The 18563-nt window shown below is 36.4% G+C and overlaps 1 protein-coding gene across 1 annotated transcript; it reads left to right on the top strand.

Annotated features, from left to right (window-relative positions):
• Positions 1-761: 761 nt before the first annotated feature.
• On the top strand, positions 762-1859 carry LOC105967283 (F-box protein At3g22350). The gene has a single exon (XM_012991886.2). It carries the CDS (start codon positions 762-764, stop codon positions 1857-1859), a length of 1098 nt encoding a protein of 365 aa, XP_012847340.2.
• The last annotated feature ends 16704 nt before the right edge of the window (positions 1860-18563 follow it).

Raw genomic sequence — 18563 nt, 5'->3', positions numbered from 1 at the left:
AACTGTCTTAGACAATAATATTAATAATATTACTGTTCGGAAAAATAATATTCATAATATTACTGTCCCAAACAGTAATATTACTGTCTGAGACAGTAATTTAGTAGCCAAGACAGTAATATTAATTAAAATATTTTTTTTCTAAGAAAAACAATTAAAAAAAAAAAAAAAAAAAAGTCAACGCCAGAGACCGGCGGTCAACGGTGGTTGACCAGCCGGAAAAAAATTTCAGGAAAAAAAAAAGAAGTCAACGCCGGAGACCGGCGGTCTCCGGCGGTCAACGCCGGAATCTGGCCGGAAAAAAAAACATTTCAGAAAAAAAATTATTTTCTGAAAAAAAAAAGTTTTGGGGGTTAATGTGATATATTTGTTTAAATTCGGGGTCAATGTGTAATATTAAGGAAGTTTGAGTATAATGGGTGGAATTGATAAGAATTATATTATTGAGGGTATTTTAGACTAAAGACATGGGGATGGGCTTAATTGAGAGACTGTTTTTTTTGTGGACCAAAATGCATTTAAGTCCCATGTGATGGGCGTTTTTGCCATTTGCCCATATATTCGCCTATTTTGAAAGACAAGGAAACTCAATCTTCTAATTAGTTAGAGAATCAGATAAAAAAAAAAAAAAAAGAAATATTAGTTAGAGAAGCCAGATTCCATACAACTCTCTTGCAAAGTGAATAACTCACGGAATTGTATATATATATATACAGAAACATGCTGCAAATGTATCGACGCCGCCTACAGACTTCAAAATCATGGCCGATGATAATAAATCACACCTTCCACCGGAAATCATAGAAGTTATCCTATCAAAATTATCAGTTAAATCTCTTCATAGATTCAAATCAGTTTCCAAGTCATGGAATACTATAATCACAGAACCTATATTCATCCAGAATCATATCCAAAAATCTAAGCATTCTAACTCACATAACCTTTTCCTAAGTCGTGTGAGGTCGAGTTCTCCAATCCGGTTTTCCGTGGTTAAATTCGACGATGAAAAATTTCAAACCCTACCAGTAGTAATAGAAGCCCCCTTTGGCTATGGGTTGGTATTATGCTTTTGTGACGGCATCCTACTCTTAACCAACCATTGGTACCAGAGACTTGTGTTGTGGAATCCATCCACTCGAACAGCGGAAAAGCTTTGGCATCGGAATGGCTGCAGTAAGGCGGCTTTCGGGCTTTGCCGTATTCCAAACACTGACGATTTTAAGGTTGTTGTTGCGGATTGGTACCACTACTCAGTTTATTCTTGTAAGAACAAATCCTGGATTATGTTGACAAAAAATTACGAAATTGAATCCACCGGTTTAGGTCTAATGAACAGAAATCCGAAAGGACTCTGTGTTAACGGGGCTAGCTATTGGGTTTGGAGTTTCGAAAACGCTACAAAGATAATGTATTATGATCCGAGAGATGACAAGTTCAAGATGCTGGATAAGCCGGAAAAAATAGACGACAGAAAATTGATTTTCTTGGTTAATTTGAGGGGCTCCTTGTGCCTGTATTGCAATTTTCATGGCATAGAGAAGAACACAGTTCGGATTTGGGAAAAGGAAAACGGCATAGATAATAATTCTTGGAAGGAGTTGATAACCGTTAAATATCACAAGGTGTCGGTTTTTTCGGTGTTGCAGCCACTTTGTTTTATCCAAAATAAGATTGTATTCAGAGAAGATTATGATAGATTAGTAATTTATAACCTTTGTGATAAGAGGTTTGAAGAATTCGAAAAGGACACACAGTTCTGGGACATCGCATCGGTTCCGGTTCAATATATGGAGAGTTTGTACTTCCCCATTGAGAGATCGAAACGGGAGAGGAAATTGAAGCGGAACTGTTTACAATAGAGTATTATTTAGCATTTCATAGTTCAGTGTCACGTCTAAATAAGTCTATTCTTGTGACGTGGGTTGTATTTGTTTTCTCGATCAGATCTAGTCCTTCATGTTTCAAAAATTGAACATTTTTTGTCATTTCCTTCAATTTTTCGTAAGTACCTAATGAAATCAAGCAATGTGTCCATCACTGTCTACTTTTGGTCATTTCAGTCAATTTTTCGTTACTACCTAATGGCATCAAGCAAAGTGTCCATCACTGTCTAATTTGGTCATTTCCGTCAATTTTCTTTAGTACCTAATGTCATCAAGCAATGTGTCCATCAAGTAATGTGTCCATCACTGTCTTAGTTGACGAACTAATAGTAAATTGACAGAAATGACCAAAAGTGTTAAATTATTGAACTGTGAGGGACCAATTGTTTTTTTTTGTCAATATGGGGACCTAATGTGAAATCGGTGTAAACTTGAGGGACGATGTAAAATTGATGAAATACATGACTGAAGATGATGGATTGTTGTCTTGTATTTAATCAATATATGTTTGTATATTTATACACACACAAAAGAGAAAGCGATAGAAAGAATAAAATAACTACATCTAATCAAATCACCTAATTAAGGGTTCATTAGAGCTAATCAAATCACATCACTAAATCACTTAATTAAGGCTTAACACCCCACCCCCCCCCCCCCCCCCCCCCCCCAAATTGGAAGTGGCATTGAAACGTCAAAAACACTCAACTTGCGAAGTAATCATCGATAAGCTTCACCTCCAAGTGGTTTCGAAAAAATATCTGCCAGTTGATCGCTATAACATAGGTATGAGAGAGCAATAAGACTTGCCTGAATTTTTTCTCGAACAAAGTGACAATCATATCACAATGTGTTTGGTGCGTTCGTGAAAGACAGGATTTTCTGCAATGTGTATAGCAGCTTGGCTATCACAATGAACTAGAATTCGTTGAGAGTGGTTCAAACCAACATCCGTTAGAATAGATCTTAACCACTAACTCAGAAGTAAGTGCAGTGAGAGAACTATACTCGGCTTTGGCAGAAGAACAAGAAACGGTTGGTTGTTTCTTAGTTTTCAAAGAAATAGGACTAGAACTTAACATGGTGAAATAACCAGTAGTAGACCGACGAGTGGTAGTACAACCGGCCCAATTAGAGTCGGCAAATCCTACTATATTGAGAGAACTAGATGCATAAAGGAATGAACCTTTACCAACAGTCACTTTAAGATAACAAATGATTCGATTGGCAGCATCAACATGAGTAGATAGCGGTTTTTGCATGAATTGACTAAGTTTTTACATGAATAGACTAAGTGTATTTACCGCATATTGAATGTCAGGTCGTGTGACAGTGAGATATAACAGACGCCTTATGAGACGTCGGTAGATTGACGGATCGGAAAGAAGAGTCCCATCATGTGGACGTAAACGAAGATGTGATTCCCTTGGGAAATCAGACGGGGAAGACCCAGTCATTTCAGAATCAGAAAGATGTCTAGAGTATGCTTGCGTTCACATAAAAAAATTCCTTGTTTAGAGCGAGATAATTCAATACCCAAAAAATATTGAAGATTACCAAAATCTTTTATGGAAAAAAAATTAGCAAGAAATTGTTTGATATAAGAGACAACGTCATCATTATTTTGTGATGATAATATCATCAACGTAGACGAGTATAAAAATAGATGTCTCATTACGAATATATGTAAAAAGATTGTAGTCTGAAATGGATTGACGTAAGCCTCGACTAATAAGAGTGGTTGAGAATTTGGAGAACCATTGACGAGAAGTTTGTGAGACCATAAATAGATTTATTTAATTTACATACACGAGTCTCCCCTTTGTGAGATAAGCCAGGGGGAGTTTCATATAGACCTCTTCAGTAAGATCTCCTTGAAGAAATGCATTGTTGACATCAAGATGATGTATGGACCAACTTTTTATGGCACCAATTGATAGAAGGAGACGAACAATAACTAGTTTTGTCATATGTGTGAAGGTATCATAATAATCAATTCCTTCAATTTCAGTGTAACCTTTGGCAACTAGACGAGCTTTATATCGATCAAATGAATCATCTGAGCGATATTTAATTTTGAGGACCCATTTAGAACCAATGTGTGATAAACCAGGTGGAATTTGACATAAGGACCAAGTGTTATTTGATTCTAGAGCTCGAATTTCCTTGGCCATTTCATCACGCCATTCAATTCATTTTATGGCTTGAGAATACGATCGCAACTCTTGATTCTTAATGACATTTGTGAGAAAATCTCGATAAGAATTACTTGAATTACAGAAGGAAATATAATTTGCTAGTGGAAAATCAGTGGATAGTGAAATATGATTACAAATATAATCATTGAGATGCTTTGGTTGGTGACGAATGAGTTTAGGATAATTACGGACAATTTTTGTTGAAGGTGTGCCATCGGAAATAGATGGAGAATTAGTTGAACCATCAAGTTGAGAATGTGAGGAAGGAAATTCGGAAATAGAGGGAGAATTGATTGAACCATCAAGTTGACAAAGTGAGGAAATAGATGGTGGCGAGTCATCCAAACTCGTATTTTCATTATGAGAAATATAATCACTCGATGGAGGATCGATGAGTGGTGTAGGGTAGTCAAAAATCCCATCATCATTGATCAGAGAAATTGAAATTTAATTATTTAAAGATGAATTTGCAAGATCATGATATTTGAAAAATGGCTCATGAAATATGACATCGCTTGAAACGTAGATTTGACGATTTTTGAGGTCGTATATACGATATCTTTTTTGTTCATATGAATCCAAGAAAGATACCAGGTTTTGCTCGCTCATCAAATTTATGTTGAATATTTATATTTTTACCGAAACATAAACACCCAAAAACTCGAAGAGAGAAATATGGTGGAATATGTCCCTTGCAGACTTGATGAGGGTATTTATATTCAATGACTAGAGTTGGAAGTTTAGTAATAAGAAATGCAGCGGTTATAATACATTCACCCTAAAAAGAAAGTGACAAGTTTGCTTGAAATCGTAAAGATCCAGTAACATCAAGTAGATGCCGGTGCTTACGTTCTACAATGCCATTTTGTTGTGGTGTCGCAACGCATCTACGTTGATGGATGATTCCACTATCATGAAACAGTTTTTGAATTTGTTTGGAAACCAATTCAGAACAATTATCTGAACGTATGGTTTGAAGTTGAGGCAGAAAAATATCCCCATTTCCGAAATTCAAACGAGAGACTTTGTGTTACATTGACGACAAATTAGATTAATAAAGTGAATCATCATGTTGAAAGTTTCGGATTTGTGTTTCATTAGATAAATTCAAGTACATCTTGAATAATCATCAACAATAGTTAAAAAGAATCCATTGTGTGAGGGTATAGAGAAAGGACCCCAAATATCAACATCAATCAATTCAACACAATGAGAAGAATAAAATGTACGTTGAGGAAATGAAAGGCGTGACTGTTTAGCACGTGGACAAATATCACAAATAAAATCCTTATTTGAATAATATTTTGAGAATTCTTAACAATAAAATAAAAACGAGTCCTAGATGGATGACTAAGGCGGGAATGCCATAGATCAAATTTATTACATTGCTTAAAAGAAAGAGCATAATTAAAAACCAAATTGCAATCTAGATAGAAAATTAAAGGCCATTGTGAGGGTTACCCCAACCAATTGTCTTCTTCGTTGATTGGTCCTGAAATATACATTCAGACGAAGAAAAAATTAGATCACAAGTTGTGGATTTCATCAATTGTGAAATAGATACTGAAAGAATTTATGGTCCCGAATTCGTTTAATACAGAGGTGTTATATTAAGTGTTATGACACTTGTATAAACATGCAGCGGAAATATAAAAACAATACTCAGAGTTAAAAATGTTCACAAGTAAAAACTTGTGAACTTGCCCTTTAAAGGACGTAAAAACTTATATTAAAAACAGTATTACAAGAATACAAAGAGAAGAAGTACAAAAACTTCTTCCTTATGAATGAATCACTAGCTTGATCATTCTTACAACCAAATCTAGAAACAAAAAGATAAATACTAAAAATTCTAGATTTCAAAGAATGTACTCGTGAGGAGTACGTAAAGAACTTCTTTCTTATAAATGAATCACTATCTTGATCATTCTTACAACCAAGTCTAGAAACATAAAAACTATATACTAAACAATCTAGACTACAAAGAATGTACTCATGAGGAGTACGTAAAGAATGTACTCATGAGGAGTACGTAAAACAGATTCTAAAAACACACTAAAAATCTCATGTATTCTTTTAAGCTCTCGGTTTTTATTTCTTAGAATCTTTAACCTTCCTTGAGTCTTGAAGTCGGTATTTATAGACATTCCAAGCTTCCACTCCTCAGCCCATGATCTGCAACAAAACCAACTACAAGAGCACTCAAGAACATGGGTTAGTGGGTTAGTTTAGTAGTTAAGATAAAATCCACAATTTAACCCACTAAGCACTACTTAGCCCACTAAGTATTATACTTAGCCAACTAAGCCATAACAAAAATTTAGTTTGAAAGTAAGAGAGTTAAAAACACATTATGAAAATCAACGTGTTTCAAACTCCCCCTTTTTAACTTTCTGATCAAAACTAAATTTTAGCTTAACTCCCCCTGAGTCATTGCTTGAACTCCCCCTGAATTTGATAACCAACATAGCAAATAAAAATATTGAAAGATCAATTCAAAAATAAATTCAGCAAAGATAGTCCAACACAATTCAATAAACATAAATCAACAAAAGTGCAATCCTAACATAAAAGTTCAGAGGGAAAATAAAAACTGAACAAAACAAATATTGTTCATTAAAACAATTAAAGTATATCCAAGGTCTCCTCAGTATCAGCTGCTGTTCCTCCATCACTAGCACTGGACCCACTGCTTTCCTCTGCTCCTTCAGCTTCACCCTCATTCTTTTCTTCTTCTTCATTAACTCCATGTTCTCTGCCTCTGGCATCCAAAGGATGAGAAGTCCCTGCTTCAACTTCATGACTAGCTTGTTCTCCCCATTTTTGATCAGAAAGAGCTTTCTGGAGCATCTCCACCATGGACTGATGATAGGTGATCTGAGCTAGGGAGTGAGTAAGATGTCTTAGCAAAAGATCTCGAGGAACAGAAACAAGGATGTCAGGGGTGTTGTCAACATGAGGAGCAACACCTTCAGTACCAAGATTATTTTGACCTGATTCAGTTTGGAGAAAATTATCTCCATTCCAGGGAAGATCTTGGACATGAGGAGCTTTGAGAAAATTTTGAGAAACAGTTATCATGCCAAGTGGAGTGTGAAGATATTCTGATTCATCTTGGCCCAAATTTTGAGAAAGTAGAATGGAGTAGATGAGACAAGGATAGGGAAGATGAGTGGAGGAAGAAATTTTCTGGGCAAGATGACCTATATTGTTGAAGAAAAGTTTGCCAAAATCAACAGGTAACCCCATCCCCAATTTGTACATGAGTACTGCATGAGGTTTAGTAATCACAGAGACATTTTTGGATGGAATCCAATTCATCACTATGAGTCTGAACAAGACAGAGTAAAATGCAGTAAGTTGAGAAACTTTGAATTGTTTGGGGTGAGCAGGCCAAGATTTTAGACGATTTCCAGAAAGAGTCTTACAAACCTCTGTAAAATCACCATAATTATCCTCATCAATCACAGTAGGAGTTTGTAAGTGAGAGTTGATAATTTTGGGAGAAAAAGAGAAAATAGAATTTCGCACAAAAACTTTTCCAAAGTTTGGAGTATTTTTCTTCAAAAAGGAGGTTTGTAGATTAGCATAAAATTGCTTCACAACAGAGGGATCATAAGGACAGGCAATCTCAACTAGAATAAGAATTTTTCTTTGATCAAGAAAAGCAGTGATTCTATGCCTATCAAAATCATCCTTGGAAATTTTATTTTCCTCAATGAATTGGCAATTCATGATTTGAGGACCCATGTTTGAATCAGATTCAAAATAAAAGGTAGGACTGAAAGCATTGTTTACCTCAAAAGGAGTTGACAAATCCTTCCCATCCAAGTCTAGCTCTTTATCCTCTGAGGGTTCCTCTTCTTCTGAGTCTTCAAGCTCATCTGGGATGTATGCTAGCTCAGGTGATGCAACAGGTGGAGCAACATCTTCTTCCATCTGGGATGAATCCTTAGAAGAGTCACTGTCTGACTCTGAGGATGGCAAATTCTTGCGGAAAGAGGCAAGGGGCACTTCCCAGCTGTCATTATTTTTCTCTTCCTCTTCAACCTGGGAAGATGGTGCATCCACTTGAACAACTGCCTCTGCCAGAGTTTCCAGAGGATCTTCATGTGGAGCTGAGGGTGTTTCTTCTGTGGTGGCAAAGTCCTGGGCATCAACGGTGGAGATATCTACACGCTCAGCAGAGGACATCCCAGAAAAGTCTGGCATTTCCTCATCTTGGTAGGGAGCAGCATCCTTAGCAGCACTCTGAGGGGCATTGTCTGAGACAGTAGGTGCAACAGCATTTTCAGGAACATGTGCAGCAACATCTTCGGAAACAGGATGTTGAGAAGAAGCTGCTGCCATGTTAGGCTGAAGTGTCTCCCCCTGAGTTGATGCTGGTGGAGTCGAGTCTTTGGAAGATGACTTAGTGGAGCTTGAGGAGAGAGCTTGGGCTTCTGGTTCTGCAAAGGTAGGATCTCCTTCTTCATCATCTGTTTCTTCATCAACCAAATGAAGGCCTCTTGGGGGATTTGGTCTAACTGGAGTACGACCGCCTCTGTCGCCTCTTCTTCCACCTCTGCCGCCTCTGCTGGGAGAGTTTTCTCCCCTCCGGCATTGTGACCCAGTAGCATTCTGGGAAGGGATTCATGCGCTTAGACCGGCGAGTAGGAAACCGTCCTGCAGTGGAAGAGGGACCCAGGTTCTGGAAAACGTCTGGGTCAATCGGATTCAGCTCGTCGTCGGGCTCAATGAAGCTGATCGGCATGGCTTCAAGGTTGACAGGATGAACGATGATGGCTAGATTAGGGTCTGCTGGTTCAGGTGCTGCAGCATCGTTGTGCACATCATCAACGGCCGGAAGAGGATTTCTAGGAGGAGATGCCATGGTATAGTAGAGAGAAAGAAAAATTGAATTGCTTCTTGTGCTTTTGATTTTTGAGGGTTAATTTTCGAAAAAGAAGCAAGAAATTTATAAGCCCAAATTTTTGCAAAAAAAAATTGAAGTGAAGAAGGTGAAGAAGTGGCATGATTAAGGAGGAATAAAAGTTTATCTGGCAGTTTAAAACAAAACGTGACACATGGCACAATAAGGAGTGGACTTAGTGGAAGAAAAAAGACTAACCCATGTACCCCATAACCCATATAAATAGTGATAATTCAATAATAATAATAATAATAATAATAATAATAATAATAATAATAATAATAATAATAATAATAATAATAATAATAATAATAATAATAATAATAATAATAATAATAATAATAATAATAATAATAATAATAATAAAAATAATAACTCACGAAAATTTACACATAAATAATAAACACATCTTTTAATGATTAATAGAGTGAGAAAAAAAATTGGCTAACAGGCATATATATATATATATATATATATATATATATATATATATATATATATATATATATATATATATATATATATATATATTTTTTTTTATAAACTCTTATTTTCAAGTCAAACAATTCACATGGAACATGATCAAGTGTTCAGTTTGAAAGTTCCTCAGTTACTAAGATATGACTATTCAAGATAGAGTAGTTTGGCTTATGTGATTATAATTGTTCTCTGAATGTTTACATGAAGCATGATCACGTTTCAAGGTGAAAGACTTCCAGTTACTTATTTAGAGAATAATATATCACAGTGAAGCCATTATTTAAGGAAGCTAAGCTTCAGTAAAGTATGTTGCAGCTTAAGATATTTGATGAGGTGCTGCAACATGTTTCAGGACATGTTTATTGAGTACACATCCCGAGAGATTTTCTAAGTTTAGAGAACCTCTCATAATCTAATGCTTTTGTAAAGATGTCAGCCAGCTGATCTTCTGTAGGAATGTACTTTAAGCACACTATATTTTTGTCAACTATATCACGAATAAAATGATGTTTAATATCTATGTGTTTAGTTCGTGAGTGTTGAACATGATTTTTTGAAATATCAATAGCACTTGAATTATCACAATATATGGTCAGGGTGTCACTGGTTAACCCATAATCCCCCAACATTTGTTTCATCCAAATTAGTTGACCACAACATCCTACAGCAGCTACATATTCTGATTCAGCTGTTGAAAGTGATACACAATTTTGTTTTCTACTAAACCATGAAACCAGATTATTCCCCAAAAAGAAACATGCACCTGATGTGCTTTTTCTGTCACTAATATCCCCAGCCCAATCAGAATCACTAAAACCTATCAAATTAGTATTAGTGTCTTTGAAAAACTGAATACCTAAGTCTACTGTACCTGCAACATACCTAATAATCCTCTTCACAACTTTTAGATGAGTGACTTTGGGATTAGCTTGGTACCTGGCACAACACAAACACTAAACATAATGTCAAGTCTGCTTGCAGTTAGATACAGAAGGCTTCCAATCATGCTTCTGTATAGGGTGCTGTCAACATCCTCAGCAGCATCGTCCTTGGACAATTTTTGACTTGATCCCATTGGAGTTTTCATGTGCTTGGCTGACTCCAACTCAAACCTCTTGACCAGATTGAGAGCATGCTTCTTTTGATTTACAAAAATTCCTTCACCTGTCTGTTTAATTTGGAGTCCTAGGAAGTAATTCAACTCTCCTACCATGCTCATTTCAAAAGTGCAAGACATAGAATCTACAAAAGACTGTAAAAGGTTAGCACAAGTAGAACCAAAAACAATATCATCAACATATATCTGTACAATAATGATATGGTTATTTGTTCTTTTAACAAATAGAGTTCTGTCTGCCTCTCCTCTAGTAAACTGTATCTCAAGTAAGAAGTCAGTGAGTCTTTGATACCAAGCTCTAGGAGCTTGTTTAAGACCATGCAAAACCTTCTTAAGTTTGAACACATGATTAGGCTTGGCAGAATCTTCAAAATCCTTGGGGTGCTCTACATATGCTTCTTTATTTAAAACACTAGTTAGAAATACACTTTTGATATCCATTTGATACAATTTGATTTTAAGAAAACAGGCTATAGCAAGAAGTAACCTAATAGATTCAATTCTAGCTACTGGAGCAAAGGTCTCATCAAAATCTATACCTTCTATCTGAGTGTAACCTTGTGCTACTAACCTAGCCTTATTTTTAACAACTGTACCTTTTTCATCAGTTTTGTTCTTGAAGATCCACTTAGTTCCTATCACATTAACATGATTTGCTCTAGGAACTAAGTACCAAACATCATTCCTGATGAACTGATTCAGTTCTTCATGCATTGCATTGATCCAAAACTCATCCTTCAGTGCTTCTGTAATATTCTTTGGTTCGACTGAAGATACAAAGCAAGTAGTTCCAGTTAGTGCACATTCAGAAGATAAATTTGCAAATCTTACCGTATCTCTGTAATTCACCCTCTCTTTTCTTCTGGTCCTTATCCCATCAAAGATATCTCCCACAACTTGAGTAGATGAGTGATTTTTCTGGATTCTACTTGATGGTTCCTTTCTGCAGACATCATGAGTTGGCTACGCTTCAGCTTCTGTGTTCTCCGTAGGAAGTATTGAGTCAGATGTGGTAACACTTGGCTCAACACTCTCTTCTCTTGACACTGGACTGTTTATATCTCAAGCAGTTGTGGTAGTAGTGTCTCCACCGGTTGTTTCTCCTTCAGCAATCAGGTCATCAACTTTATCTTCAGCTGTTTCACTGCGGAGATCAGCAAAATCATCAAATACCACATTTACAGATTCAATAATGGTTCGAGTTCTTAAGTTATATACTCTATAGGCATGACTGTTATTAGAGTATCCAACAAATAAACTCAAATCACTTTTTGAATCAAATTTAGCTAGATGATCTCTGTCATTTAGGACATAGCAAACACATCCAAACACATGCATGTATTCTAGATTAGGTTTCTTACCATAAAGAAACCTAATCTTATTACAAAAAGTAAGAAATAAAGCATTCTCAAATTCTTTTCCATGATCAGACCTTATTCTTCGAATAGAAACTTGAAATTGAGTTCTTACAAACCTGTACAAATTTCTGAAAACTTCAAAAGTATCAGATTTTTCTCTTAAAAAATACACCCAAGTATATCTCAAAAAATCATCAACACACACAAATACATATTTTTTACCACCTAGACTTTCTACCTCTATAGGACCCATAAGGTACATATTTACAAGTTCAAAACAAATGGTGTTACCAACGTGTTGTAACACTTTGTGTGGCACTCTAGTTTGCTTTCCCTTCTGGCACATTCCGCATATAGGGATGTCCTTGATCTTGAGATCTGGAATTCCTCTTATGGCATTGTACTTGTTGAGCAACTTCATATTTTTGAAGTTTGTGTGTCCTAGTTTCTGGTGCCACAGCTCTACTTCATTTACTCTTGAGCTCTTGCATGAGATGGTGTCACCTGTTTGATAACAATTGTCCATAGACCTGGAACCTGTTAGTACACAATGATTTTGATTATCAAACACAGAACAACAGTACTTATCAAATTGAACACGTAGATCATCATCACACAATTGACTAATACTGATGAGATTTGATCCCAATCCTTCAACATGTAAGACATTTGAAAGTTTTGGAAGTCCCTCAATATTGAGTATTCCACGTCCAACCACTTTGCCTTTAGCTCCTCCTCCATAGGTGTCCACCATTGAGTGTATGGTAGTTTGATAGAAACTCTTTAATTCCAGTCATGTGCCTAGAGCATCCACTATCAAAGTACCATGAACCTGAAATGTTAGCATTTAAAGACGTGTATACTGCTTTGCACATAAGTTTGCCTTTGGGAGTCCATATTCTACACTCCTTTTTGGTAAACTCTACCTTTTTCTTGGAGGTGTTCCCTGGAGTGATGTGACTCATTCTGTACAACATTTTGTCACTACTTAGTTTCTCACAAAATGGACGGATATGTCCTGGTGAGAAACAGTAATGACAAATGTATCTCCTTATTCTGAACTCTGGAGTGGTGATTGTGGAATTTCTGCATTCTTTTCCATTTGAACCCTTCTCTTTTACAAAGACAATTTCCTTCTTCTATACTGGCTTGTGTTTCTTCACTTGTTTTTTGAACCCTAGACCTTTATTTTTGTTGTACTTCTCCAGTGACACAATCTCTTCGAGTTTAGTTGTGCCGGTATTCATCCTCTTGATTGCTAGAGTTGCTTCTTCGAGTTCATCTTTCACCTTTGCCAGTTCAAGGTCCTTCTTGGTGATACCAACCTCCAAATGAGTGATTGTTTCTTTAAGGGAAGAATTTTCCTTGTTGGCTGCATCTAGAGCATGAGTCTTCTTCTCCAAGTCACTGAACAATTTCTTATACATTTCTTCCTCATCTCCCACTGCTTATTTATTGTATTCTGCAGCATTCAAAGAAATAGAGTTCAAACATGTATAATGACTATTATCTAACTCAAAAATTTCAGTTGCTGAAAGTGTTTCAGAAAGTGTTGCAGCATCTAGAGAAACTCCCTGTGATTCTGTTACAGGACAATTTTCAGTGATATATCTGACAGAATGAGCCTGTTTAGTGGGTTGCTGCTCCTCTGTCTGTTCAGGTTGCTCTTCCTCCTCATCACTGACAGTACAAATCAGGCTCATTCCTCTTCTTCTCAATTACACTAACTGTCATGCTAAATCTTTCTGGAAGAGTTCTCAATACCTTATTCACCAGTGTCTCATTGCTCAAAGGACCACCTAAATTGAAATTCATTAGCTAAATCAATCAATTTCTCATTGTATTGAGAAATTGTTTCAGTTTCTTCCATCCTCAGTCTCTCAAATTTGGAAGAGAGTAATTTGAGCTTAGTTCTTCTGACACTGTCTGATCCTTCACAATGTAGCTGAAGAACCTCCCATGCATCCTTCGCAGAAGTGCACACTGAGATCAATTTAAACATTGTTAAATCTACTGAATTAAAGATTGCATTTAACGCCTTTGAGTTTTGATTAGCATTTGATAGATCGTCTGCCGTCCACCATAATTCTGGTGTTGGAAATACATCCCCATCTGCATCTGTTATAGTTGGTGGCTTCCATCCAGTAAGAATAGATCTCCAGGCTCTCTCATCAATGGCTTTGATGTACGCCCTCATCTTGACTTTCCAGTAGGTGTAGTTTGTGCCATCAAGTACTGGAGGTCGCATAGAAGCAGTCATCTGAGTATCCATCACGAATTCATTTCTGAAAAAGAAATAGGAACAAACACTTAGTATACGTCAAGTGTTGGCTCTTGATGCCAATTGAAAGAATTTATGGTCCCGAATTCGTTTAATACAGAGGTGTTATATTAAGTGTTATGACACTTGTATAAACATGCAGCGGAAATATAAAAACAATACTCAGAGTTAAAAATGTTCAGAAGTACAAACTTGTGAACTTGCCCTTTAAAGGACGTAAAAACTTATATTAAAAACAGTATTACAAGAATACAAAGAGAAGAAGTACAAAAACTTCTTCCTTATGAATGAATCACTAGCTTGATCATTCTTACAACTAAAAATTCTAGATTTCAAAGAATGTACTCGTGAGGAGTACGTAAAGAACTTCTTTCTTATGAATGAATCACTATCTTGATCATTCTTACAACCAAGTCTAGAAACATAAGAACCATATACTAAACAATCTAGACTACAAAGAATGTACTCATGAGGAGTACGTAAAACAGATTCTAAAAACACACTAAAAATCTCCTGTATTCTTTTCAGCTCTCGGTTTTTATTTCTTAGAATCCTTAACCTTCCTTGAGTCTTGAAGTCGGTATTTATAGACATTCCAAGCTTCCACTCCTAAGCCCATGATCTGCAAGAAAACCAACTACTAGAGCACTCAAGAACATGGGTTAGTGGGTTAGTTTAGTAGTTAAGATAAAAATCCACAATTTAACCCACTAAGCACTACTTAGCCCACTAAGTATTATACTTAGCCCACTAAGACATAACTAAAATTTAGTTTGAAAGTAAGAGAGTTAAAAACACATTATGAAAATCAACGTGTTTCAGATACAAATTGAACATAAAAGACAGAATGTAAAAAAATATTCGTGAGAATGAAAGTACCAAAATATTTGACAGTGCCTATGTGAGTCATAGACGCGTGAGAGCCATCGGGCAATTGAACATATATGTTATTACGAATAGGAGAATATGAAGAGAAAAAAACGAAAGATATGTACATATATGATGAGAAGCACCATAGTCAATTATCCAACAAAATGACGAGAATGTGTGATTTTTACGTGCTAAGTTCACTGAGGGTCCACTAGATTCTTTTTTGGCAAAAAAATGTTAGATGCTTGTTGTATTGTTCATGCGTGAGTGAACTAGCCAAAAGAGTGGAATTGGATGGTCGCGGCCCTAATTTCTTCACATGCTTATCGCAAAAACCATGAAGTTGTTAACATGTAGCAAGAGTATGACCATGTTTGTTGCAGTGGTCGCAAAATGGAAGTTGAGTTATCCCGACGAACGAAATGGAGGTTTAGATGCTTGAAGTGCAGGGGCATCAACATAATGAGTTGTGAGAATATTGATCTCTTGTTGCTTTTCTTCTTGATGAACCAAATTATAGATACGTTGAATGGAAGGAAATGGTTCCATTAAGAGAATTTGGTTGCGAATAGAAGAAAAACGATCATCCTTGAAGAAATTCCATGGATCGATCTTGGTTTTGTTGGTCAATAATGCTTTTAGCATTTCCACAAATACATGGAGTGATATGGATAATGGAACTGAGTTCATCCCATAAAGTTTTGTGTTGCGTAAAATACAATGAAACAAACATGCTTTCATGCTTGAGGGTAGAAATGGATTGTTTCAATTGATAAATTTTAGGAGCATTTGATTGAGAAAAATAATCCTTCCGACCAGTCCAAATTTGTGTTGCAGTTTCAACATAGAAAATACTGGATCTCAAATGAGACAAAATTAATGCTCCAACTTCCTACCAAATTGTTACAACGTTCCCAATTAGAGATGTCAGATTTCTCTGTCGGAATTGGGAGTGACCCATCAACAAAACCAAGCTTATTTTTGGCACGGAGTGCCATTGTGACTGCACGACTCCATGATCCGCATTTGTCTCCTGTCAACAAAGGTGTGACAAGGATAATAGAAGAACTATCGGAATGATGAATTGTGTAAAAGTTGGTTACGATGGGTGTTGGTGATGATGAAGAAGACTTTGTGGGATGAAGATTGTCAGTAGATATATTTAAGAATGATGAAAAAAATAATCAAAGATGCTGTGATACCATGTAAAATTGATGAAACACATGAATGAAGATAAACTTTTGTCTTGTATTTCATCAATGAGTGCTTGTACATTTATATACACACAAAAGATGAGCAATAGAATAAATGAAATAATTACATCTAATCAAATCCCTAATAAAATCACCTAATTAAGGTTTGATTACATCTTATCAAATCACGTATTTAAGACTTAACTAAATCCCAAGAATGTTAATTGAATAATTTCTCTAATAGACGAAAATTGTCATTTTCTGGTAACTTATTTAGACGTTTCAGTTCTGATTTATAAATTATGTGTTGTACACAAGAAAGAAATGCAGGACATAATTCTCTAAATGTAAGCATAAATTCGTATGGCTCTAATTGGGTCAAGTAAAATGCTAAGTAAAAAGTTGAAAGGTCGAAGTATTTTATTTTTCCTGTTTGGTGAAAGTGTAAAATAGTGAGTAATGTAATTCAAAGAAAATTGTGAAAAGAAATATAACTAGAAATCAGGAAATCTCATTTTCCTCAAAAATATTGAAGAAAATGAGGAAAAGCAATCGGGCATCCTTTCCCACTGGCCCATCTCATTCAATTATTGACCGTCTGTTGGATTTTGGCCCAAATGTGGTTTGGGCCATAAAGCCCAATTGCCATCAGTTATATACACCACCATATTGAGATAAGCCCAAGTTGTTATTAGTGAGCCCAATCCATTTCTGAGCCAAATCCATCCGTTGGATTTTAGGCTGAATCTGGACCGTTCATTGTCTCACTTAAATACCTCTTTCTCTCTCTTCACTTCTGTCACTCCGAAACCCTAGCCCTTTCCCCTTCTTCTCCGCCGCTCCTGCTTCTGTCTTCTTCCTCCCTTGTACTGCCTTGACTGAGTTATGGCTGGAGGTCAAAGTGCACGGTACAGTGCTAACTTTGACCCTCCGGTACAGCCTTCACCGGCTCTCTTTGACTTCAGTCTCTATATATATTGGCATGAAGGCTGGAAAAGGATAAGATACAGATAAAACCCTAATCCGACCTAAATCCTTCAGTTTTCTACTTCGTGAGTTCAGAAATTGGGGTTTTGGTGAGTGGGTAAGCTTGAGTGCTTGATCTGTTCTTCCTTTGTGGTTTTCTGGGTAATCTAGGGTTTGAGTGTTGTGAGAGAGAGAGAAGATATGTTCTTCTTGAGGTACTCTGGTGGTGTATTTTTGGAAGTGTGAATCTCTGGTGTGAAATTGGAAGACTGAGCTGAAAATCTCAATCTATTTATTTTTCCAATTTATTCATACCTTTTATTATGTTCTTTCGTTTATACATACATATCTATATATCTATTCTCCTTGGCAGTAATTAATACTGCAAAAGGGGAATTTATATATTTTATAGTAGGTTTGAATGGAGCTTGGCAGTTTGATACCCTACAGTGGTATCAGAGCTATGGCTATAGCTTAGCTCTACTCAAAGCGGAGTAATCAAAACCTAACTTGGTTTTGTCAAGGTAACACCTCTGAAACCCTAGTTTCATTTCCTGTACGTTGACCTGTGGAGTTTGGGAGCCCTGTGTGGCTATTGAGTTGGCCCTGTGTGGCATGGTGGCCCTGTGTGGCATTATGTAATTTTCTGGCAACTTATTTAGACGTTTCAGTTCTTATTTATAAATTATATGTTGTACACAAGAAAGAAATGCAGGACATAATTCTCTAAATGTAAGCATAAATTCGTATATGATTCACACATCTAATCAGTACACAATTAGTTGGTAGTTTATAGTCTTAAGCAAAGACTTGCACCAAAAGGCGAAATCCCTCGCCCCCAGGGCCCCCATCCCTTGGCCCGACAAGGATTGATGGAGGAATGTAAATCATGGTAACTCAACGGCCCGTTAAGGTAGCGGACCCGGACCTGGTGCCCACAAGGAACCAACCCTCATTGGAGTTGAAATTCCCACACTGCGGCTGCCAGGATTCGATCCTAGGACCTTGCACCAACTTACCACCTCCGGAACCAGTTGAGCTACACCCATGCGGGCTCTTAAGCAAAGACTTGATATGATTGTTGCTTGATCGATAGTCTCTATTTCCATTTCCTTTTTTTTTTTGGGATTTAATAATGTATTCAACACTTGTGAGATAGTTGTCTTAAATCATTAATTATGATGAAACTTAATTACATGATCATAAGTGCTTTGGAATTTATTCCATAGTTAATCGGGTTAATTATTAACCAAAAAGAGAAATATATGCAAGAAAAATTTGAATACATGGACTGTTACCTAATAA

The sequence above is a fragment of the Erythranthe guttata genome, chromosome 12 (genome assembly GCF_056151865.1).
Source record: "Erythranthe guttata isolate IM_541 chromosome 12, IM_541, whole genome shotgun sequence".
Lineage (NCBI taxonomy): Eukaryota > Viridiplantae > Streptophyta > Magnoliopsida > Lamiales > Phrymaceae > Erythranthe > Erythranthe guttata.
Note: the sequence above shows the minus strand (reverse complement) of the source record. Positions and strands in the feature narration are given on the sequence as shown.